Source organism: Aphis gossypii, chromosome 2 (assembly GCF_020184175.1).
Source record: "Aphis gossypii isolate Hap1 chromosome 2, ASM2018417v2, whole genome shotgun sequence".
Taxonomy (NCBI): domain Eukaryota; kingdom Metazoa; phylum Arthropoda; class Insecta; order Hemiptera; family Aphididae; genus Aphis; species Aphis gossypii.
In genome coordinates this window covers 71221585-71242172 of record NC_065531.1, presented here as the reverse complement: position 1 = coordinate 71242172, position 20588 = coordinate 71221585, and the positions used below count along the sequence as shown (strand labels likewise).

General features: G+C 22.6%; 1 protein-coding gene across 3 annotated transcripts in view; it reads left to right on the top strand.

Annotated features, from left to right (window-relative positions):
• LOC114124671 (uncharacterized) overlaps positions 1-13958 on the top strand; it is a 37375-nt gene extending 23417 nt beyond the window's left edge. For all 3 annotated transcript variants that reach the window (XM_050200463.1, XM_050200461.1, XM_050200462.1), the window contains 4 exons: positions 10369-10444; positions 10903-11050; positions 13495-13591; positions 13680-13958. In XM_050200463.1, the coding sequence (XP_050056420.1) occupies positions 10377-10444; positions 10903-11050; positions 13495-13591; positions 13680-13825 (459 nt within the window). In that variant the 5' untranslated portion in view covers positions 10369-10376 and the 3' untranslated portion in view covers positions 13826-13958. The remainder of the gene's footprint in view (positions 1-10368; positions 10445-10902; positions 11051-13494; positions 13592-13679) is intronic.
• The last annotated feature ends 6630 nt before the right edge of the window (positions 13959-20588 follow it).

The window sequence follows — 20588 nt, the reverse complement described above, 5'->3', positions numbered from 1 at the left end:
CATAACATTCCACGGAGTCTTATTACTATACTATACGAGGAGAATTTAACACTTTTCATATTATAAAAATACGATTAACTTCTCAACACTAATATTATAATATTATATCATGTTTCACATTCCGTATTGATTGGTGCTACTAATATTTTAATTATGTACGACGATTGATTCAAATATAATATAATACGAATACATAGTTTTAGTTAAAAATTTATTATTCCAATATTTTCACCGTATGGCCCTAACCTAAAACCCTAAACAAGGTAAATGTATATACATATGTATATACACAATGTATATACATTTTATGATACTAGTTATTAGCTTACAAGTTTACAGTGAATATTTTCTAACTATGTGATTTTTATGCGTACTTAATAATTGATAATCATATACATATGTTATAAATTAAAAAAAAAAACCAATTTTCCACTATTTCTTATTATACTGTATAAAATGTATTAATGTGTAGCCAATGTTTTTAAACTTGAATTTCTGTATTTATTATAGTATTTTCAATTAATTAATTTATTTAAAATGAGTAATATCCTGTTGAAATTAAATTCGATATAATAATGTATTTATATTTTTAAAGTACCCTATAACTTGAGTATAATTTTACTTAAGTATAATTTTTTTTCAATTAAATAATTTATTGATTAATTTTTTAACGATTGTATTTAAGTTAAATGAAAAAATATTTGCATCATTTAAATAAATAATAATTATATTATATATGTACATTTTTAAAGCATATATTTTTCTTTTTTAAGAATAGGTACGTTATCTGTTTTCTTTTTCAGTATACTTTTAGAGTTTTATGTTCTAAGACCTAAATCTTAAGTATATATATAATATTATATATGAGTTTTAATTTTAAACTTTTTCAATTTAACTTAATTTTCGCCAACTAACGTTATAGTTAGTACAAAAAAAAAACATTACTCTAGATTATAATTTTAATGTTTTTCTTTAAATATCTAGAAGTTGTAATGGATTTTTAACATGCATACATTTTTAATGATAATAATGATTAATTAATTATGTTGTATGGCAGCGTAACTGAGTTAACTTTCTTAACTGGAAAGTGTCCACTACATTATGTCTATAGGAGTATTTTATTGAAATAATAAGGCTATAAGTAACGCCTATTTGATTAAATTATCAAAGTATATACTATACATGTGTATAGTCATAGTTGGGAATAACACGAAATACTTAATTTGTAGTACTTTGTAGCTTTTTATATGATATTCTATAAGTTTGTAACCTAATAAGGGTAAGTACTTATGTTTTTTTGTTAAATTCATTATTTTTCAATATTAATATTTATTTTTGAGTTTTTACGATCCACAATCGTTTTCAATATTTTAAACTTTTACAATTATTCGTTGAATTTCTGAATATATATTTATCTGTTATTTTAAGAAGCTTCTATATTAACTTGCTCCTTAATGCTTAAGAAACTTCATCGAAAACTCATGCACTTGGATTGTTTTATTCTTGGAAATTTTTATTCACTTGGTTATAATCCTGTCCTCCATAGTTTTGATTTATCCAGATTTTCTGATTGTATAAAAATAAAACACCTCTCGTTATTTTTCAAATTTCTGTGGAGAAAAACTACAATCTTGAAAAATCAGCATGGATACATTTTTGGAACTAAAAACAAAATCAAACTTTCTTTTTTATTTAGTACTAACTTAACAAATAATATTGCAAACGTATCTTTATGTGCTTATGTGTTTTGGAAATATTTATCCCAATTTTAAATAAATTTTTATTTTCAAGTCAATTCTGAAAAAAAAGCTATCATTTTTATTTTCATGTAAGATGTTCTTTTATGTAGTTTGTGAGTAAATTTTAAACTTCTTTAAATCACTATTTTTTCGTATTTTATATTCCTATTGATTTTGTCAATCAATCATTAAATTTAATTCGATGGCCGTGTTTTAGTCACTTTGACTTGCCACATCCTATTTTATGTTTGTATAAATGTATTAAACTAGAGTATAATGTACTACATATAGTAGTAAATAAATCGTATAGACATAATTATTGTATCCAAACAATGCATTGCATACTTTGTGTAAACTATATACTGTCGATTGAAACAATATATAAACCAATAGTATTTTGTCAATTAATTTTTTGATAGTGTAAAACAAATTCAGATTAAATATTTATATTTTATAACACATTTATTATATTTTACTGATCAATCTCATTTATTCCGAAAAATACCATGGCTTTAATATTTTAGGCTCAGCACTTTTGATTATTCCGAATTAGCTATTATATAAAGCATAATATTATAAACTTTACACCAATATTATATTTTGTTTTGCGAAAATCGTTGTCGTTTTAATTAAGTCTGAAACACTTAACTCGTATATAGTGCCTGGTTCATGGTGGTTCCCCGTATTATCTTCGTCGCGTTCGTAATATTTTATTGCAGATTACCATAATAATTTATACCGGTTTTAAATCCATTCCAATTGCCTCTAAGGACATCAGTTCCTCTTAATTCGTCGTAAATGTTATCTTTTATGCTAATTTCTTATCTTATTTTATAACGTTCACCAATACCATTCCAACTCGTTCTTTAGCATTAATATACGGTGTACGAGTCACATTATTCTGTACTCTGCAGTTCCTACAGTTTCGTGTATTTTTATTATTAAAAATCCATGCACGTCTTTACCTCCAGCTAAAAACTAGTGCTTGGTCTAAGTTTATGTCAATCGGATTGTGTGCATACGTATTTTGGACTTTGGTTATATCAGTAATATACCTACCAATAACGTTGAATCTAATCATATTTCAAAAAATTGCATAATTGTTAACGTATAAAATACTAAGACAAGTCTTAAAATTTCGTCTACTTATCATACAGTATTCCTGGTAATTAACTCATTTCTCCTATGGTGTTTATTGTTTATTAAAAATTATCCTTGTATTGTAAATTCTCATATTATATTAATACTACAAAATAATACAGTGTAGTCTATATAGACCGTCTAGCTTATTTGGTAGAGAGAATGAGTCCTTAATCTCGAGATTGTGGGTTCGAGCCCTACATTGGCCACCACTTTGTCGTATACGTGAATAGCTTCCAACCTACACACAATTTAAAATATAACACTTTATTATTCCAGTCAGTGTTCTATAATGACTGTATCACACGATAACTACACAACGACCCATTATTTCTCTTGATTTATATTTTATTTAGTTACATTATAACAGCGATTAAACTAATCGTAATCTAATTATAAGTGTATAATCAAAAATTACTGAATAAGGAGAAAATAATAGTAATTGTTTTTTTTTTTTTTTTTTTTTTTAACTAGTCTTGAATAATGTATTAGTTTTTATCGTTACTTTTGCTACTTAAGTAGTTCTATCATTGCAATTATAAGATTTGTTTTAATTCGTCAATTATAACAGTCATAACATACAAATGTTTTATTAACCTAGTTTTTAAATTTTATATGATTATTATTGCCACTTAATTAATTTCTAAAAATATTACGATAAATATACAACAATTAATTCTAATATTATTATTGGCAATTTATTATCATAAAGAAAAATACTTCCTGTCATAAATTAAAATTTATTTAATGTAATTGAATATTATTATATTAAAACATGTTATAATATTCAATTACATTAACAAAAAAATAAAAATAAAATAGGTATCATACTTAAATAATATATAATATTATGTGTCCACGAGACCACGAGGACGCCCTAGGAATAGGTGGATAGATGTAGTCGAAGAAGATCTAAAAAGATAGGAATTGATGTTTGGAGAAGTATAGTATGTGATCGAGAGAAGTGGCGTGAAGTAGTGATGGCGGCAAAAACTCTTGTAGAGTAGATAAATCCAGAAGAAGAAGAAGAATATATATATTATATTATTTATATACCTAATGACCTATTTAAATTATATCATATTGTCCTAAAGGATAAAAATAATTATAACTACCATAACTAAATTATTTTAAATAGGATTGTTTTATTTATTTAAAAATAGATTTTTATTTAAAACAATTAAAATTACTTGTTATATTAACCATATTATTATGTAATTAAATTTTAGATAAATAGGAATTAAAACTATACATACTTATGTGAAATAAATGTAAAAATAAACAATTCAATTAAATTACTTGAATTTTATAATTATTATGTGTACAATAATGAAAGTTTTAACAAAAATGTTTTGAATAAATTATTAAACAAAATAAAAATAAAGTACAATACAGCAAATTTTAATAATATCCAAAAATTAAAAATCTAATGAATTATTTTTTTATTTCATTAATAGCAATGGATTTTATTTTTATTTTTTAGGATTATATAAGTGGTTTTAGAAAATATTATGTTTTTTTTTCTATTGGAAAATTAAAAATTTACATAATATACCAAATTGACCCAAATCAAGAGAAAAATATACTTGAATTCTCTGTAGAACTATACCCAGGAACCAGGGTAGAGAACCTTTAGATTAAAATCACATGCAGTTGTGATAATTTTTTTAGTTCCGAGTACTTTTCAAATAATAAAAAAATAAATTATTTAAAAGTCTATCCCATTCGGGCAACAATCATTTTTAATTAAAAAATTGAAGGTTTATTCAATTAAACTAATTTTATTTATTTGAGATACAATTTCGACATAGAAAAATTATATTTAAATATTTTCATGTTACACATTTTTTAAATAATCGTTTTTGTTTTTTTCATTTTTTAATAACAAGAAGTATTTTATTGTTACATAACATTTCAATATTATGTATTTTTGTGTGATAATGTATTCGATTATTCAACCAAATAAAAACTATAATGATTTTTGAAAGTGATTATTTTAAATGATGTGACAGCTGTAAATTCGTAACTGTAATATTATTGTCATAAACCTTCGAGTATTATCATATACTGTGATCCGGAAAAAATACCCATCCAAAATTAGTTAGGCATTTTGAATTAAGCAAATACATTGCTACATTTTTTTAACACCTAACAGTCAATAACAAATGTTTTGAACTAGCTGTTAAGTATTTATCTGAAAATTAATGATTTTATAAATATTGTGTTATGCATTATTATTAATTTGATAAAGTATGTAAAAATCTTTTAAAAAGCTAAAACATGATATCAAAAAATTAACTTAAATTGATAAAAGAATTTCCTTGTATAATATTAACGTGTAAACACTTTTCCATTGCTACTGTTTCATAAAACTCCGGTTTTACGACTTACATGAAGTAGGCAATCGGAATTCTATAGATTTTATATAGTTTGATCGCAAGTCACAACCATTAAACTACAATCTAGATCCTCATGGGTATTAAATTCAAAAGGATTTGGACCGTTATCCTCGTTGCTACGCTATTATAATAATATATTATAGGTGTTTCGAATGCGTTTTTCGTGTATTTAAATTGTATAAACTGAAGCTATTTGGTGAATTGATTGATAATACTTTGTCAATGATGAAACGATTGCTAGAAAATTCGGTGTTCATAATTAATATGAAAAAATATGGATTGTATATTATAAAACATGATATTATATTGGTTTTTAGTTTGTTTAATATCCCACCAATGTGCACTTTACAAAATCAATCATAATATATCTTAACTATTGCTTATTACCATTGTATTGTACATAATTATACATACACTTTATAATTGTTAGATTTATTTATTTATTTACTTTATATTATACATTATCTATCTGTATTATGTACAGTTTAATTGAATGATTTTTTATTGTGATTAATCAGCATAATAGGTAGTCATGTTTATTATTTACAATAAATTAAATTGCTATAAATTATTTTTATTAAGTTGATATATTATAAAATAATTTATGGATTATTATTATTCGATTACACATTTTTTACATTAAAACTTTTTTTAAACAGAGATATGTTATTAAAATATTTATCTCTAGAAAGATACTTACACCTCATCAAAGTTCGATGAAAAGAACTTTTGTTTTACTTACTTGACATAATATTTGATTTATTATATAAAAGTTGTAGTTTATAATAATTACTTTCGTAATATTACATGATAATATAAATATATATATATATATAGGTACATTTATCAATAAATTATAATCGATTAATAAACAAATACTTTAAAAAAATACAAATTCACTAAGTCTGCAACCATTCGTTCGAAATTAATATATTTTAATATTTTAATTTAATTTCACTTCAACTACTTAAGATAAAATATTGTTTTCATTCTTACAAAACTTAGTTTTATATTAATTTTATAGTATAAAAATTACAGAAATATTTTATTAATATGAGATTTATAAGTTTAAAATCCGCAGGACTGTGGAACTACATTAAAATTGTCTAATATTTATATTTAAAAAAAAGCGGGTAAGTGGGTACCTCTCTGCTGTAGATTAGGTGCCGTGTGAATCACTATTATATATTATAAGAGTGTTAAATTTGAGTCCATTGATAGTTATCATTGAATACGAAAAACGATTCTGAACGAAGATGATTTTTCAGCCTAGGATATAATTTCCAATGGTTGGTGAAAAAGGTGGTTTATATTTTAATGGCCTGAATACACCAAAATTTAAGTTATTTTATAATAATTATAAGCTTAACTTATGAAAAATCTTGTATTAAATTTTCAACTCTTAACTACTTATGTAAAATTTTTTATGAATTATATCTCCAAAATAATTTGCAAATATACATGATTTTGACGAATTTTTGTCAAAATTTGAACTTCAAATGCTAATAAAAAAAAAATATATTATTCTTATAATTTTTAAATCACTATAAGAATAACATATGAGGAACTTTGTATAAAATTTCCAAGTATTTTGATTGGGCCAAAAATATTTTATCGACACTTCAAAAAAAATTTTTCAGAAAAATTGAAAATTTTAGTTGTCTATAAATAGCTCAAAAAAACTCAAAATATTTTGAAAATTAAATCATGTAAAGAAAATGCCAATCTAAATTACTGGTAAAATTTAAAAAAGTATCTATGACTTATGTTTTTTGAATAATAACAAATATTTAAAATCGTTTGAGGATAAATCGTTATCGTTACGCGATTTCGTAAAAATTTAAAATTCAAACGCACTTAAAATTTTTCCATAATGATACTTCGAGTTTTCTTTATTGCTACTTGAATAAAAACCTATGGAAAACTTAGTGTTGTATTTTTAATCCTTAGTTATTAACACAAAACTTTTTATGATTTTTTAACTTCAAAATTACTTGCAATTTTTCGCGTTTTCGACAGATTTCGTAAAAATTTGAACTATAAACGCTTATAAAAAAAAAAAAATCGTGACTAACGATTTTTAATTTTTTTTAGTTACAATAAGAAAAACTCATAAGGAACCTTGTATTAAATTTTCAAGTTTTTTTGGTCATCAACAAATTTTTTACCGACACTTTAAAAAAAAATTCACATAAAAATCGAAAACTTCAGTGGTCTATAAAAATAAAAATAAAATAACATTTAACAGACAGTATTTTTTTTAGTTTTTTTTTTTTTTTAATTTATAGAAATAATAATGATTAGAACTAATATTATTTAATATTTCATAATTTGAGTCTCATAGTTATTCCGAATTCCAAACCACTGAACTATAAAGACAGAACATTTAACTCACAAAAGTACAAATAAATATTGGTTCAAATATAATATAATTTTAATAAGTTAACAAACTGTACGTGAATGAGATTTCATAAAAAAAACCAATTCGTTATTTTGACAAATAGGTAGTGTATACAATATCATACACTATCTGAATTTAATTTTCGGTCGTTCAATCAAACATACGTCACGTGAAAGGATTGATACCATAAATTATATTATGATTCTACAGTATTTTCAGAGAGGAAAAACACTCACATAACTTCACTGTAAAACTAATAACATAGTCTTCTGGCTCAGACTTTAAAAATATTTTATTAAATATTTTGTGAAATTTCACACGTATCGTTTATGTAATAAGCAGTACCTATATGTAGAATGTATATACATAGGTGATAAAAATGTATGTTTTTTATACCTATACACATGTTTAATAATAATATGTATTACTATAATAATAACGTGTATAAAATGTACGTTCGTTTTCAATTTTATATACATATTAATATGAGTAGAACATTTTATATAATATGTGCATGAAATATTATTTTTTTAATAAATCCATAATATGATATTTTACAAATATTATTTTGATAAGACGTAAGTGGATAAATTGCATTCATTATTTTTAACTACGCAATAGTTATATTATCTTGTAGTAAATAACCCAAACACATAATCTTTATAACATATAATAACGATTCAAGTTTATTATAAGTGTATTGTTATGCGTAAAAAAAAGTTAATTCTGTTTAAAATAATACATATGCAAAATTTTTTCTGTTATTATTATTTTAAATTTAAAATATGTTAATAAATAACCTTTTATTTTCTTGTATTTATAGTATATATACGTTAAATAAACTTTAAACTTAGAGATAAATTATTATTTTATTGATCAAATACTTCTAAATAATATTGTAGTATTTATATTTATATAATTTTTTGTTGTTGTGATTATTGGAAATATAAAATATTTACAATCAAAATCTCATAATAATATGAAGTAAATTTATGTTAAAAAAAAATATGGCAATGATAATTGAATAGTATATTATGTAAAATTACTTTAAGAATAGATGTAGAAAGTATATTTTTTGAAACGATGAGGTGACTTTTTTACAAGTTACAGAGAATAATAGGTAATAGGAAGGTTCGAATGATTAAGGATGTTTTTTTTATTCTAATGTGATTATAATGATTATATGTTGATGTCATGATGTAGCACATTGATACTAGGGAGCTGTTATGTATAACACGAATAGGTATTAATAAATTGGGCTAATTGGAATAATTTTAAGTTAATTAATTTGGTATATAAAACAATGTTGAATATTATAGAGTATATTGATGAAGGTTAGGACGAATTAATTGATTATAAGTATGGATTTTGCTTTCTAGAGAGATTTTGGAATGAACAAATTCCCTTGGTTTATGGAAGTTTATGGATGTTTGAAGGTACTCTTTTATAGTGTTTTTAGGCTAATCTCTTAGAAAGATGGAATTTTATGAATTTTAATGAGTGTATAAAGTAGATTTATTTTTGTAATTTTTTATTATCACTAAAATGTACCGTTTTTTAATCTGTAGCACATAATATATTATATTATATGGGGTTAACGATTAAGTTTATTTCCTTTGCAAAAAGTCTGTTTTCATGGAATGAATACTTCTGTAATCACCTTCACACCCTACTAAAAGTATGAAGAGTGTGACATTATTTAAGCAAGAAGATAAAGCAAAGGTTCTAGGTTGTGAAGTTTGAAAACAGCTGATCAAATTTGGTCCCATGCCACCATCATTCACCATTCAGTTTTCAAATTAGTCTATATTGCCATCCAAGTTTGTGGGATATAAAATATTCAAACTATTGTGCTATAAATGTAATAATAATAATATACTTATTGAGTAAGTGATTGAAAATTGTAATGGATATGTTATGATTTGTTTTTATTGGCCGTGTTCAAAGTATTTGTTATTTCGTAAATTATTAATAGTATACCGAATTTAGGGATTATAATATTATATCATGTAGGAAGATTCATCAAACGATTAATAGATAAAATAGTTTAAAAACGATAAGAATTTTCTTTATTAAAAATTTTAAATTTGTTGTTAGGATCTGATATAACAAATATAATATATATATATATATATATAATTGTTTTATTAATTTTTGAATTTGCTAAAAATGTTTTATCTGAAGAAGAGGAAATTTTTTTGATTTATGATATTTTTAGTTGCGTTTCAAAGATATAATTGTGGTAAGTAAGTATTTTTAAATATTTGAGTATTTTTCTGAAATGTATTATAAGATTTTTTTTTCACAACTCTGATTATTTATTTAAAATTAATTAATTTATACATACTAAACATTGTACTTATATTTTAGCATATATTTGTTATAATATAGTATGTAGTATAATTGGAATTGTTTGTGAGGATTACAAATTAACATTATACTTCTAAAATCTTTTTTTTAATACTCACATCTAAATTTTTTTAGTCTTTATAATATTATATATATAGAAGCCAATAGATAATTTATATGTACATAGTTCTTAGTTTTGTATAAGTGTACATTTATAAAATTACTACATGAATAATTATAAACAATTATACATGATAAAACCATAGTTTTAAATCGATGACAACGTAATAATAAACTATTGTGTTTAATGTATTTAAAAGTTCGTTTTTATTATTTTTAGGAATTGCGATGTACAAGACAATATATAAGAAATCATACTATTGGCCAGAACATGTACCTAAATCCAATGATCATCAGTAAGTATTAACATTTTAAATATTTAGAAAAAAAACATTTATGTCCCAAAAAAATTGATATATTAACCTCAACGTAAACTGTATTAGCTCACCCTACACAATTATTAGGTATATTATATATTTACATTATACATATTACATATGCATATCAAGTATTCCATAGTTTCAACTTAAAAGTTCAACATGAATTTAAATTACGTTTTAAACTAAAACCATATGGACTTTTTCAATAATTTATTAATTTCATTGTTTGATTTGTATATGGTGTATTCTAAATTGTTGGTATTATAGTCTTGCAAGAGATAGAAACATGTACTCAAAATCATAGTATCTATTTCTAATGACATTGTGTTTAATATTATAATATAATATTATGTTGATGATTTATTTAAAATTATCGTAAGTATTTTTATTAATTGTATTCAATAAAATGTTTTTAAAAAAATATCTTATTATAGAATTGAACCTGGGTTTACTATGATACCGAAACCAAATGAAGATCAGTATAAACAGCTGTATACACCTACAATTTTAATATCCAGAAATCTGAGTGAAAATAAAAGAATTGTCCCTCCTTTAGAGTATTCAATAAGTGACCCATCAAAAGTATGTATCTATTAGCTGTTTTAACATTGAATATTAAGTTTAAATATTTTTAATACGATTAGTATTTATAAGCCCATACTTATTTTCAATAAACAATTTAATATGTTCTATGCAAATTTGAATAAAAATAATCCATTTTTATGCATCCCATTTCCCCATATTAATATCTATATATATGGTAATATATATTATTTATTATACATTTATACTTGTAGTATTAAATAAATTATTAAATCGCGTATTTATGCTACCGTCAATTTTAAAGTACACTGAGCTTTATTAAATTACATATCGGAATAATAAAATTTCCCTAATCCCTATAAATACCCTTCGATAAAAAAAAAAAAAAAAAATCACAAATCAAATATATACTATGTTTATGTTTACGTTATCTCATATATTACATTTTTATCTAAAATATATATTTATGATACACTAAGTGTATATTTAAGTCTTAGAAACGCTATAAATTATTCAGTTGAATTTATTTCAAAAAGCATCGAGCAACGTATATTATTACGAGAGGTCGGAAATCTCAAAATTCCTTTATTTTAAATACACTTTTTGGCGTATTTTGATACATGTATTTTCGTTTTGCTCTCACTAACAATAGACCGACTGAAGTAGCGTAGACTTTGGACGGTTCGGCAAACATAAACGTTTCGACGGTCCGATTTAGACAAAATACAAAGGTTTTTTGTATTGGGTTTTGTGTAACGTGTATACACGGGTTGTATTTCATAAGTTAGCTAAAGAATAAATATTTCAAGTGCCTGGGCTGTATAATATTATTATATTCCAGTAAAAAAAATATAATCATTTTTTTATATTTATGTATATAGATCAGAATTATTCAATATTATGCAACTGTTTATACTCAAAAAAAATATTTAAATTCAATACCAACCAGAAATTTTAACTTTAATATATTATATATAATTAAAAAAGAGATAATATAATATTTTAAAATAAAATTAGAACATGTTAAGAATAAGTAAAATATTAACCCATTATTTTAAATACCTACATGAAATTATTAATATTATATAATATTTAGTAGTTATATTTAAACTAAACAAACAATAAAAATGCATTTAAATCAGTAAATAGTAGTAATCTATATTATTTAAAAAATTTGATACTTTAATTATAAAATAATATTTATAAATGACTTACCTTATTTATTTCACATGCATAATACATGTTAAATAAGCTTATTATCCATACATTTATTTCATTTGTTTACTATATCTTAAATTTTATAAAGTATTATTTTTAGTGAGTGTTATTTTTTGAAATACTTAAATAAAAGTTAATTTAAAACCATCCTGATTATTTTAAAATTCTTCATAATATGTAAATCATTATAACTTAAAGTATCTAAGACTAATTATATAACAAGATTTTAATTTCTTAAATTTAAGACATAAGTACACTCGTAGAAATAAATTATAATATTATATTGTTATATTAAATTAATTAACTTAAAATATTACATCGTACTCATACATTTTAAATACACAAAAATAATCTATCTTTTAATTTCTTGAGACTATACAATGATACCATTAGTATTTAAATCTGTTAAAATAAACTTAAATGTAGATATGGCATTTACTGTTCTTATCTTTGAGTTTTGGGTATAATCAAAATTTACTGTACTATCCACATATTAATAATATACAAGTACTACCTTTCTGCACAGTTTATTAGGTATAAATATATAAAACATACTATTCTTTTTTATACTAATATAGCATATATATTTATAATATATTATGTGTAAGTAATACATATAATGTATATAAAGTATATTATATTTAATTTAAAATGTACAAAATTTAATTAGTAGAATGTTTTGTACATCAGTAAATAAAATGATCAACGTACAAAAAAGTGAATATTTTCCATTAACAAATATATTATTTGTAAGTTCTTAATCAAGTATACCTATTATTAAATTAAAAAAAAACTATTAATATTAGCCAACCAATTATATTGTATATTTTATATATTATCAATATTAATAATATATATTTAATTTGAAGTAACAATTAATTTTAATTTTAGCTTTAAACTTTATGAAAAGAATTACATAGCTTATAAAATTGTAATTATTGTTAAAATTATTTGTGTGTTTGAAATAGTACTTGCAACCTCGCTTAAAAATTTAACAATAATTATAAATTTAACATTTTCTATATAAATATTATATTTTGTATATTTTTTTCACCTCAATCTAATATTTTCGATTCCTTGACATCTGCCTATAACTTTTTTATATTCTTATCATAAAATAACATACTATAAGTAGGAATAAGTGACAACCAATAAAACTGGATTTATAAAATCGTGCAGTTATTGGTAGTTTTGAAACTTGTGTTAAATAATTATTTTTATTATTCACTCCAAAATACAATTTAATAAAAAATCATCAACTACAGTGTCAAGACGAGGATTTAAATGACTCCGATACACACGCAAAATCTTTGTACCAAGAAAGCTATATAAATTGGACGCCAAGTCAAGCACATAAAAAAGGTTCAGCTAAAGTTATATGCTTTTTTTCTTCATACCTATACTTATATATATTATATTGATTGGTTTTATTTTTTCGCTTATTCGCTAGAGGAAACACCAGAAGAGTGGGCTCAGAAATGGAGAAACGAGTGTCACAACGTTCGAGATGCAGACGATTTAGTGCATGACTTATCGAATCGAATTATCAAATCGCGAAAGATGATATTAAGTAGAAAGAGGATCGGCTATGCTTAGTAAAGTTTTGTTTTAGAAGATTAAAATTTAAAACTTTGATTGCTTTTTATTATATTATTATAATTATAATTTAATTGAAATTGTTATTTATGAAAATAAACAATTAATATTTTTTTATTTAAAAGGACAATAATTGTATATCAAATTCTTTGTTTGCATTAATATATAAATTATTTTAACCAGCTGATATTATTAACTTTAATGTACCTATATTTTATTTTTTTGAGTACAATATTGGTTATAAAACAAAAAAAATAGAGCAATACAATTTATTTTTCAGTTTTTTTTACGGTTTTCAATATAATTAAATTGTTTTTAACTCGATGAATAATAAAATGTTTAAATTTTAAATTAAACATTTAACTAAACATAATTATTGCTATTATTATTTTTAAACTTGTTTTGTTACACATAAAACTTTTTTTTTTATATTATTTTACAATATTATAATTATAAAGTTTGAATTTTTAAACGCAATTCTAGTTTTTTTTTTATTATTTTTATAATGTAAAGTATATTAATAATGAATAAAGAGAACACGCCCTTTACATAATTCAAATTTTTAAGGTCTATTTTTAGTCGTATAATGAAATTGCTTATATAAGTATACTAATTCTATATAGTTATTGATTAATTATTAATAAATCATTTATACATACTTTTTAAAGAATATATTTATTTTTATGAATTTTAATTTAAAGAATAATTTGTTTTTGAAGTTCGATAAATGTGAACTATTGTAATTAGCTGTTTTACTTACATTATACATTATAAATGCAACTCCTGTATAATTGAATGATGTTTTTAAGATACTAGCTCATTAGAATGTTTTGCTGTTTTTTTATTCTTTACTCTTTTATTTATTATAAACTTAATTCTTAATTCTGTTTTCTTATAGTAAATTAGAGGATAATATTAAAAAAAATATAGTACCTACCTACGAAAATCATTTATATATATATTACCATATAAATAACGATTTTAAGCTTTTAATATGAATTCAAGGAAAAATGAATGGATTTGTTTTAATATTAAGAACGTAATAATAAAAAATACTATTAAGGTAAGAATTCGTTTTAAGTTAATCATGAAGACAAGATAGTTTTTAAAGATTATTATATTAACATCTCTAAAATTCTTATTCTAATGTTATAAATTGAGAACACACGATATTTTGGCTACAATTTTCTCAAAGTCAAATAAATTTCCATTGTTATTATTTTTTTTATAATTTTTATTAGTATACTTTATAATGAGTCTAAAGTAGTGGTTCTCAAACTATGGTACACATACCAACTACATGATAATACGCATAAGGCCAAATGGCGGTAGAACAGAAAATTAAAAATAAATATTCGATTCTGATCTCATTGAAAATTTATTATTTAATTCATGTCTTATTTTTAAAAACTAACGAATAAAAACAATAATTATACTGTAGTATTTTACTGCCTTATTATTTAAAATAAGTGTATTTAACTAAAAATTAAAGTATTTAATTGTACAACTTGGATCGTTCTATTTTTACTCATTTGTGGTACGTGACTGATTAATAATACACCTAAGTGGTACACAAAAAAAAAGTTTGAGAACCGCTGGTTTAAAGTATGTAATGAATTTATTATTAATATAATATATAGAAAATATTAAAATAAAATATTCAACAAAATATTGCATTATTATAATATTATTCTTATATTATTGTTATTAACAAATTAGAATATAACTATTCTAAATTTTTAATTTTATTTAATAATCTGTCGTGGGAGCATTATTTAAAAAAAAGTTACCCAACCGTGAAATTAGATAAAAAGTAATTTTTCTGAGTAGTCTTGTGAAGAGTGAATAATTTTGTTTTGTATCAAAATTTGAATTAAAGTATACTTACAATGCAAAATTTAGTTGTACGCATTTAAGATTAAATTATCACACTTAAAAATGATAAACTATGTTTTTAAACATTAAATATTGGATATTTAAATACAATAAATAAAAAGTAAGTATGTTTATTAATTGACAGATTTATAAGCAACCTTATTTCACTAAAAATGTTTATTTCTTATAATGTTATTTTTATCTATTATGCATTCTTTTATAATATATTATATGCATGTTAAAAGACACCAGTTATCGAGAGTAATACGCATTTGTGTTTCTATTTGTACATTATATTTAATTTATAATTTAATATTTTTATCAGTGAATAAAATATCAATAAAATAATAACAATCTACACAAATTAATGGCAAATATTTTTTTTTACACTATAATGAATAAATAAAAAATATATAAGCGTTTCTCATAAATGTTTCATCGCAAACATCTATTCAGTCTATAGTAAATAGGAATTTTAGTAATTATTTATTATTTATGAACAATTTGAGTACTTATACTTTTATACGAGTTCATTGATAGTTAAACATTTTAATTGCCTTGAGTCAAATGTCCAATATTTTTGTTCTTTATTTACATTAGTTCAAAAATATATCATTTATAAATTATAATTCTTCTGATACTCAATCACTAGGTATACAATTTATTTCTAAAAAATTAAATGAGTTTATTTCCAATTTTCAAGATTGTAATTTAATTGTTTTAATTTTTTTTTTTTTAATTATCAATTGCATAATTTTAAAATAGAGATAACTAACTTGAATATGACTTAAAAGCTACAATCATATTATAGAAACATAAATAATGAATATTTTAAATAAAAACAATTTATTGATGATAACCAAAGGGTTTCTTAACATTTATTATTTATAATCATTTTAATTATGTCACTTTAAAGATCTAAACTTTAAATCTTTATTAATAAGACAGTTGCAGTATTCCAATTTAACGATTTATTTTGTATTATATTATTTAAGATAATAAAAATTTCTTTTCCTAAATTTATAAGTTTATCGAATTACAAACGTTTTTTTTTTTTATTTATAAATAATTCAAATGTATAAATGAAATAGTACATCGAGAGATTTAAATTGAAAATATCAAATTTTTCATTTTAAACTTCAAACAACTATACCTTTTTTTTGTAATAAAGTATTTTTAATGATTGTCAAATATAAAAAATATCAACATTTTTCTGTATTAAGTCTAATAATTCGAGTTTGTCATAACTCATAAGTAATACATGTTTAACCTAGTACTCGTATATTATTACTTGTCAATACATATATATTTTTTCACCAAGTCAGAATACTTTTATATATAATTGAATATTTTTCAGGTAATATTAGAGTATACAACATGATATAAAAACCATAAACGACGGTTTTATAAGATTTAAAGAATTAGAATTTTTTATTTTGTTGATAAATTTACATTAATTACTTGTATTATATTATAATTGAGATTGTACTTTTTGGTAATTGCTAATTTTGTTTATTATATGCAATATAGATAGAATATATTGAATTTAATATTATACTTAGGTTAGGTTTGGTTGTGACCATTATTTATTAATTTTTAACATTTAAGTTGCTTATCTCTTTTTGATAATAAATCTAATTTGTTGTAGACTAAGATTAAATTATAAAATATTGATGTTTTATTGCATATGTATGAAACAGTGGGTTTGAAAAAAAAAATTTTGATCTGAATTCATGGCATATAAAGTTATAATTTCTCACAAATTGTTGGTTAATTTCTAACCGTACAATGCATATAATAGTAAAATATAATGTATTTATCATAATATACTATTTAATTCTTAAAGATATTCTGCTTTGGAAGTTGAAATTAAAAACGTGGTCACTGTTAAAGAAAAATAAAAATCCTAAGCAAACATTACTTGTTTTATAAGTTAAGAAAAAAATATATATCAACATAACTGCGGGAAAAACGTAATATTTCAAAGTCATAAGAACGTTTTTATTCTGGATCACAAAACTTGACAGAGAAAATGAGTGTTACTGGTTAAATGGGTCTCTTGGTATGTATATTTAATATATATATATCAAAAGTAACCGGAGACATTTTAGTGGACTTTCTACCCCCGGTCGACGTTATAATTACATCCAACGTAAATTATATTCGGATACAAATAACGCACTCCCAGTGGACAAATGTTGACTATGTGAATTAGTGACCTAGTAAATTTATATCCTATTTTAATGTTAAAGAAATATGAAACCCAACTACCAATCATTTGTTACAACCGTAAAATATTGTCCTCGACGGATGCTTATGAGTCCATAATAATCTCTGGAGGTGGTAAATAAATTTGTATTATTTTATTTTTCTCTTAAAATGAAAATATGATGACACCATAAGTGCATTATTAGTACTAGTACTAGAAAGTACTTGTATACAAACTGTAATAAAAGTCTAATAATATTTAGTTACGGAGGTCAAAGAGACAATATAATGAATAATAAAGAGTAATACATACGCCTTAGTGCCGTTTTTTTTTTTATTTTACTAAAGACATTAATTCATTATCAAAAAGTACTATAAGTATGAGTTCGGTAATTATTTCTATGTAGTTAAAAATTAATTTGTTAAATAAATACCGAACTTTTGCTATTAAAAACATTTTACCAAAATAATAAATCGGGAATCACTTTCTCAATATTGATCATATCTTCTTCTTCTTCTTCTATAATGCCAACTATTTAGGATCAACACTAACCTAACTATTAATGGGGAGTTATATGCCCATTGCCCATATAATATTTATATATTTAATGTCAGATAATTTAAAAATGTTTGCTATTAAGAGTATGTCCCTAAAGATTGATTTTCAATAGACGAAGGTATCACTGTATCCTATACGTTCATCGGTAAGACCGAAAAAGTTTTATAATCAAGTTCCATTTTAATCGTTATAGTGTACTTTTGTATATTATCTGTAGTTGTACATCTAATAAATTCTTTTAAATTTTGATCTAACTTAGAGTGCACCCATTGTTTTTTAGTATTTACTACCTATACAAAATATATAAAATATAATTAACAGTTTAATAAGTCGTATTTTAATTTTTTTATTTTATTAATTATATTTGATATAAATAAGAATAAAAATTATTTAGTATTTCAATTAATTAGATTTATCAGTTATTTTGTCTGTTACACTTCGTATTTATTTATAATTATAATATAATATATTTTTGAACGAGTTATTTTTCATGTTTTGGTATTAGAATAACGTTATTAAATTATTCAAGGGCAGATGGATTTTAATAATTTATATTTTTTGCATTATTATGAAATATGAAGCAGACTATACGATGGTATAGGTTAGCACATAAGTATATTGTATTTGCACAACACTGTCGACTAATAACAACAGTTTATAGAAAGGGAACTTACTGCAGGCTTTTGTTTTGGTTTAAATATACTGTAAAATGTACCTACATGAATACGTATAATATATTTAAATATTGTAAATAATTTTATCCGAATCTCAACATCTGCCGGCTTAGTTTTATAATTATGTTTTACAGCGATTCATTTTTATGATCGATTTTTTTTCTGATAGGTACGTGTAATAATATGTAATATGGTATTACGTAGCTACTACACATGACGAGCATTTGTGACTACATTAGCACAAGTTTTTGATACATTATTTACTCTCTCATTATTTGTGTCTTCTGTTTCTCTGATAGATATGAAAATATATCGTCTTTCGTATGAACATCGCACACCAAATAATCCATTATATAGCAATAGGTCGAAAGAGCTAAATACTTTCTCTTATAATATCTTTTTTTATTGTTATTTATTAAGAAATTGATTAAGTTCCTTAAAGTTTGAAAAATTGAATTAAAAGATTAAAAAAATGTGGACGATTAAAATATTAAATTCTTGTATTTCCATTTAAAAATTGTATTTTTTTATAAAATATGCATATGCATATGTTATTTTGAAACTAACGTATAAACTAGTTAAAATTTGTAATACTTTATATAAAACGGTTACTATATCCACAGTTAATAACAATATAGTCGAAATATGAGTTATTATTTTTAATTTTCACAATAACTCAAATATACCAAAAACTATCATAAATGTTAGAACAAAACAAAAATGTGATTTGGCGAATGTTTAATAATTATCTTAAGCGCTTAAATCAAAACCAGCGCCAACGTCGAAACTGATTTAAAAACCCCGAAATCCAAAGTTCTCGAATGAGTTAATTTAGATCACTTCACACTTGACAGATAACACACGGAGTACGCGATTCGAATTAATGTTTTAATTATGTCTATTATTCTTATTCTGAGAATAACGTGCGGCGTGAAGTACTACTATAAACGTATCAAATATTAATCTCCGACGCAAAGGCAGCAAGGCAAGCTACAAAATTGTTTTGTATGTAACTATGGGAACGTCCAAATGACAGTAAACGGTTTAAAATTATGATGTCTTAGCCCTATATGCACATTCGCACATAGAGTTTATATATCATTTTTATAATTATAAATTATAATAATTGTATTACATAGCCTAATTTTGTATATCTATGAGCCAAAAGACCGATACTTGGTTGGGGGGCATATCAATGAAAAACCAAATAAATTCATGTTCTTATCCTTTTTAACATAATTTAGGAAACTTAGGCATGCGTACATCTACATAATCAATCGCTATTATAAATAAAATATCAGTAACATCACAATAATTAGTAATTTAACACATAATATATGATAAATCAATAATATTCATGTTATTAAATGTTTTGTAAAATATTTAAATTTTGTATTTCTTAAATACTATAATTTAATAATTTGAACACTTTAATAAGAATTTAATA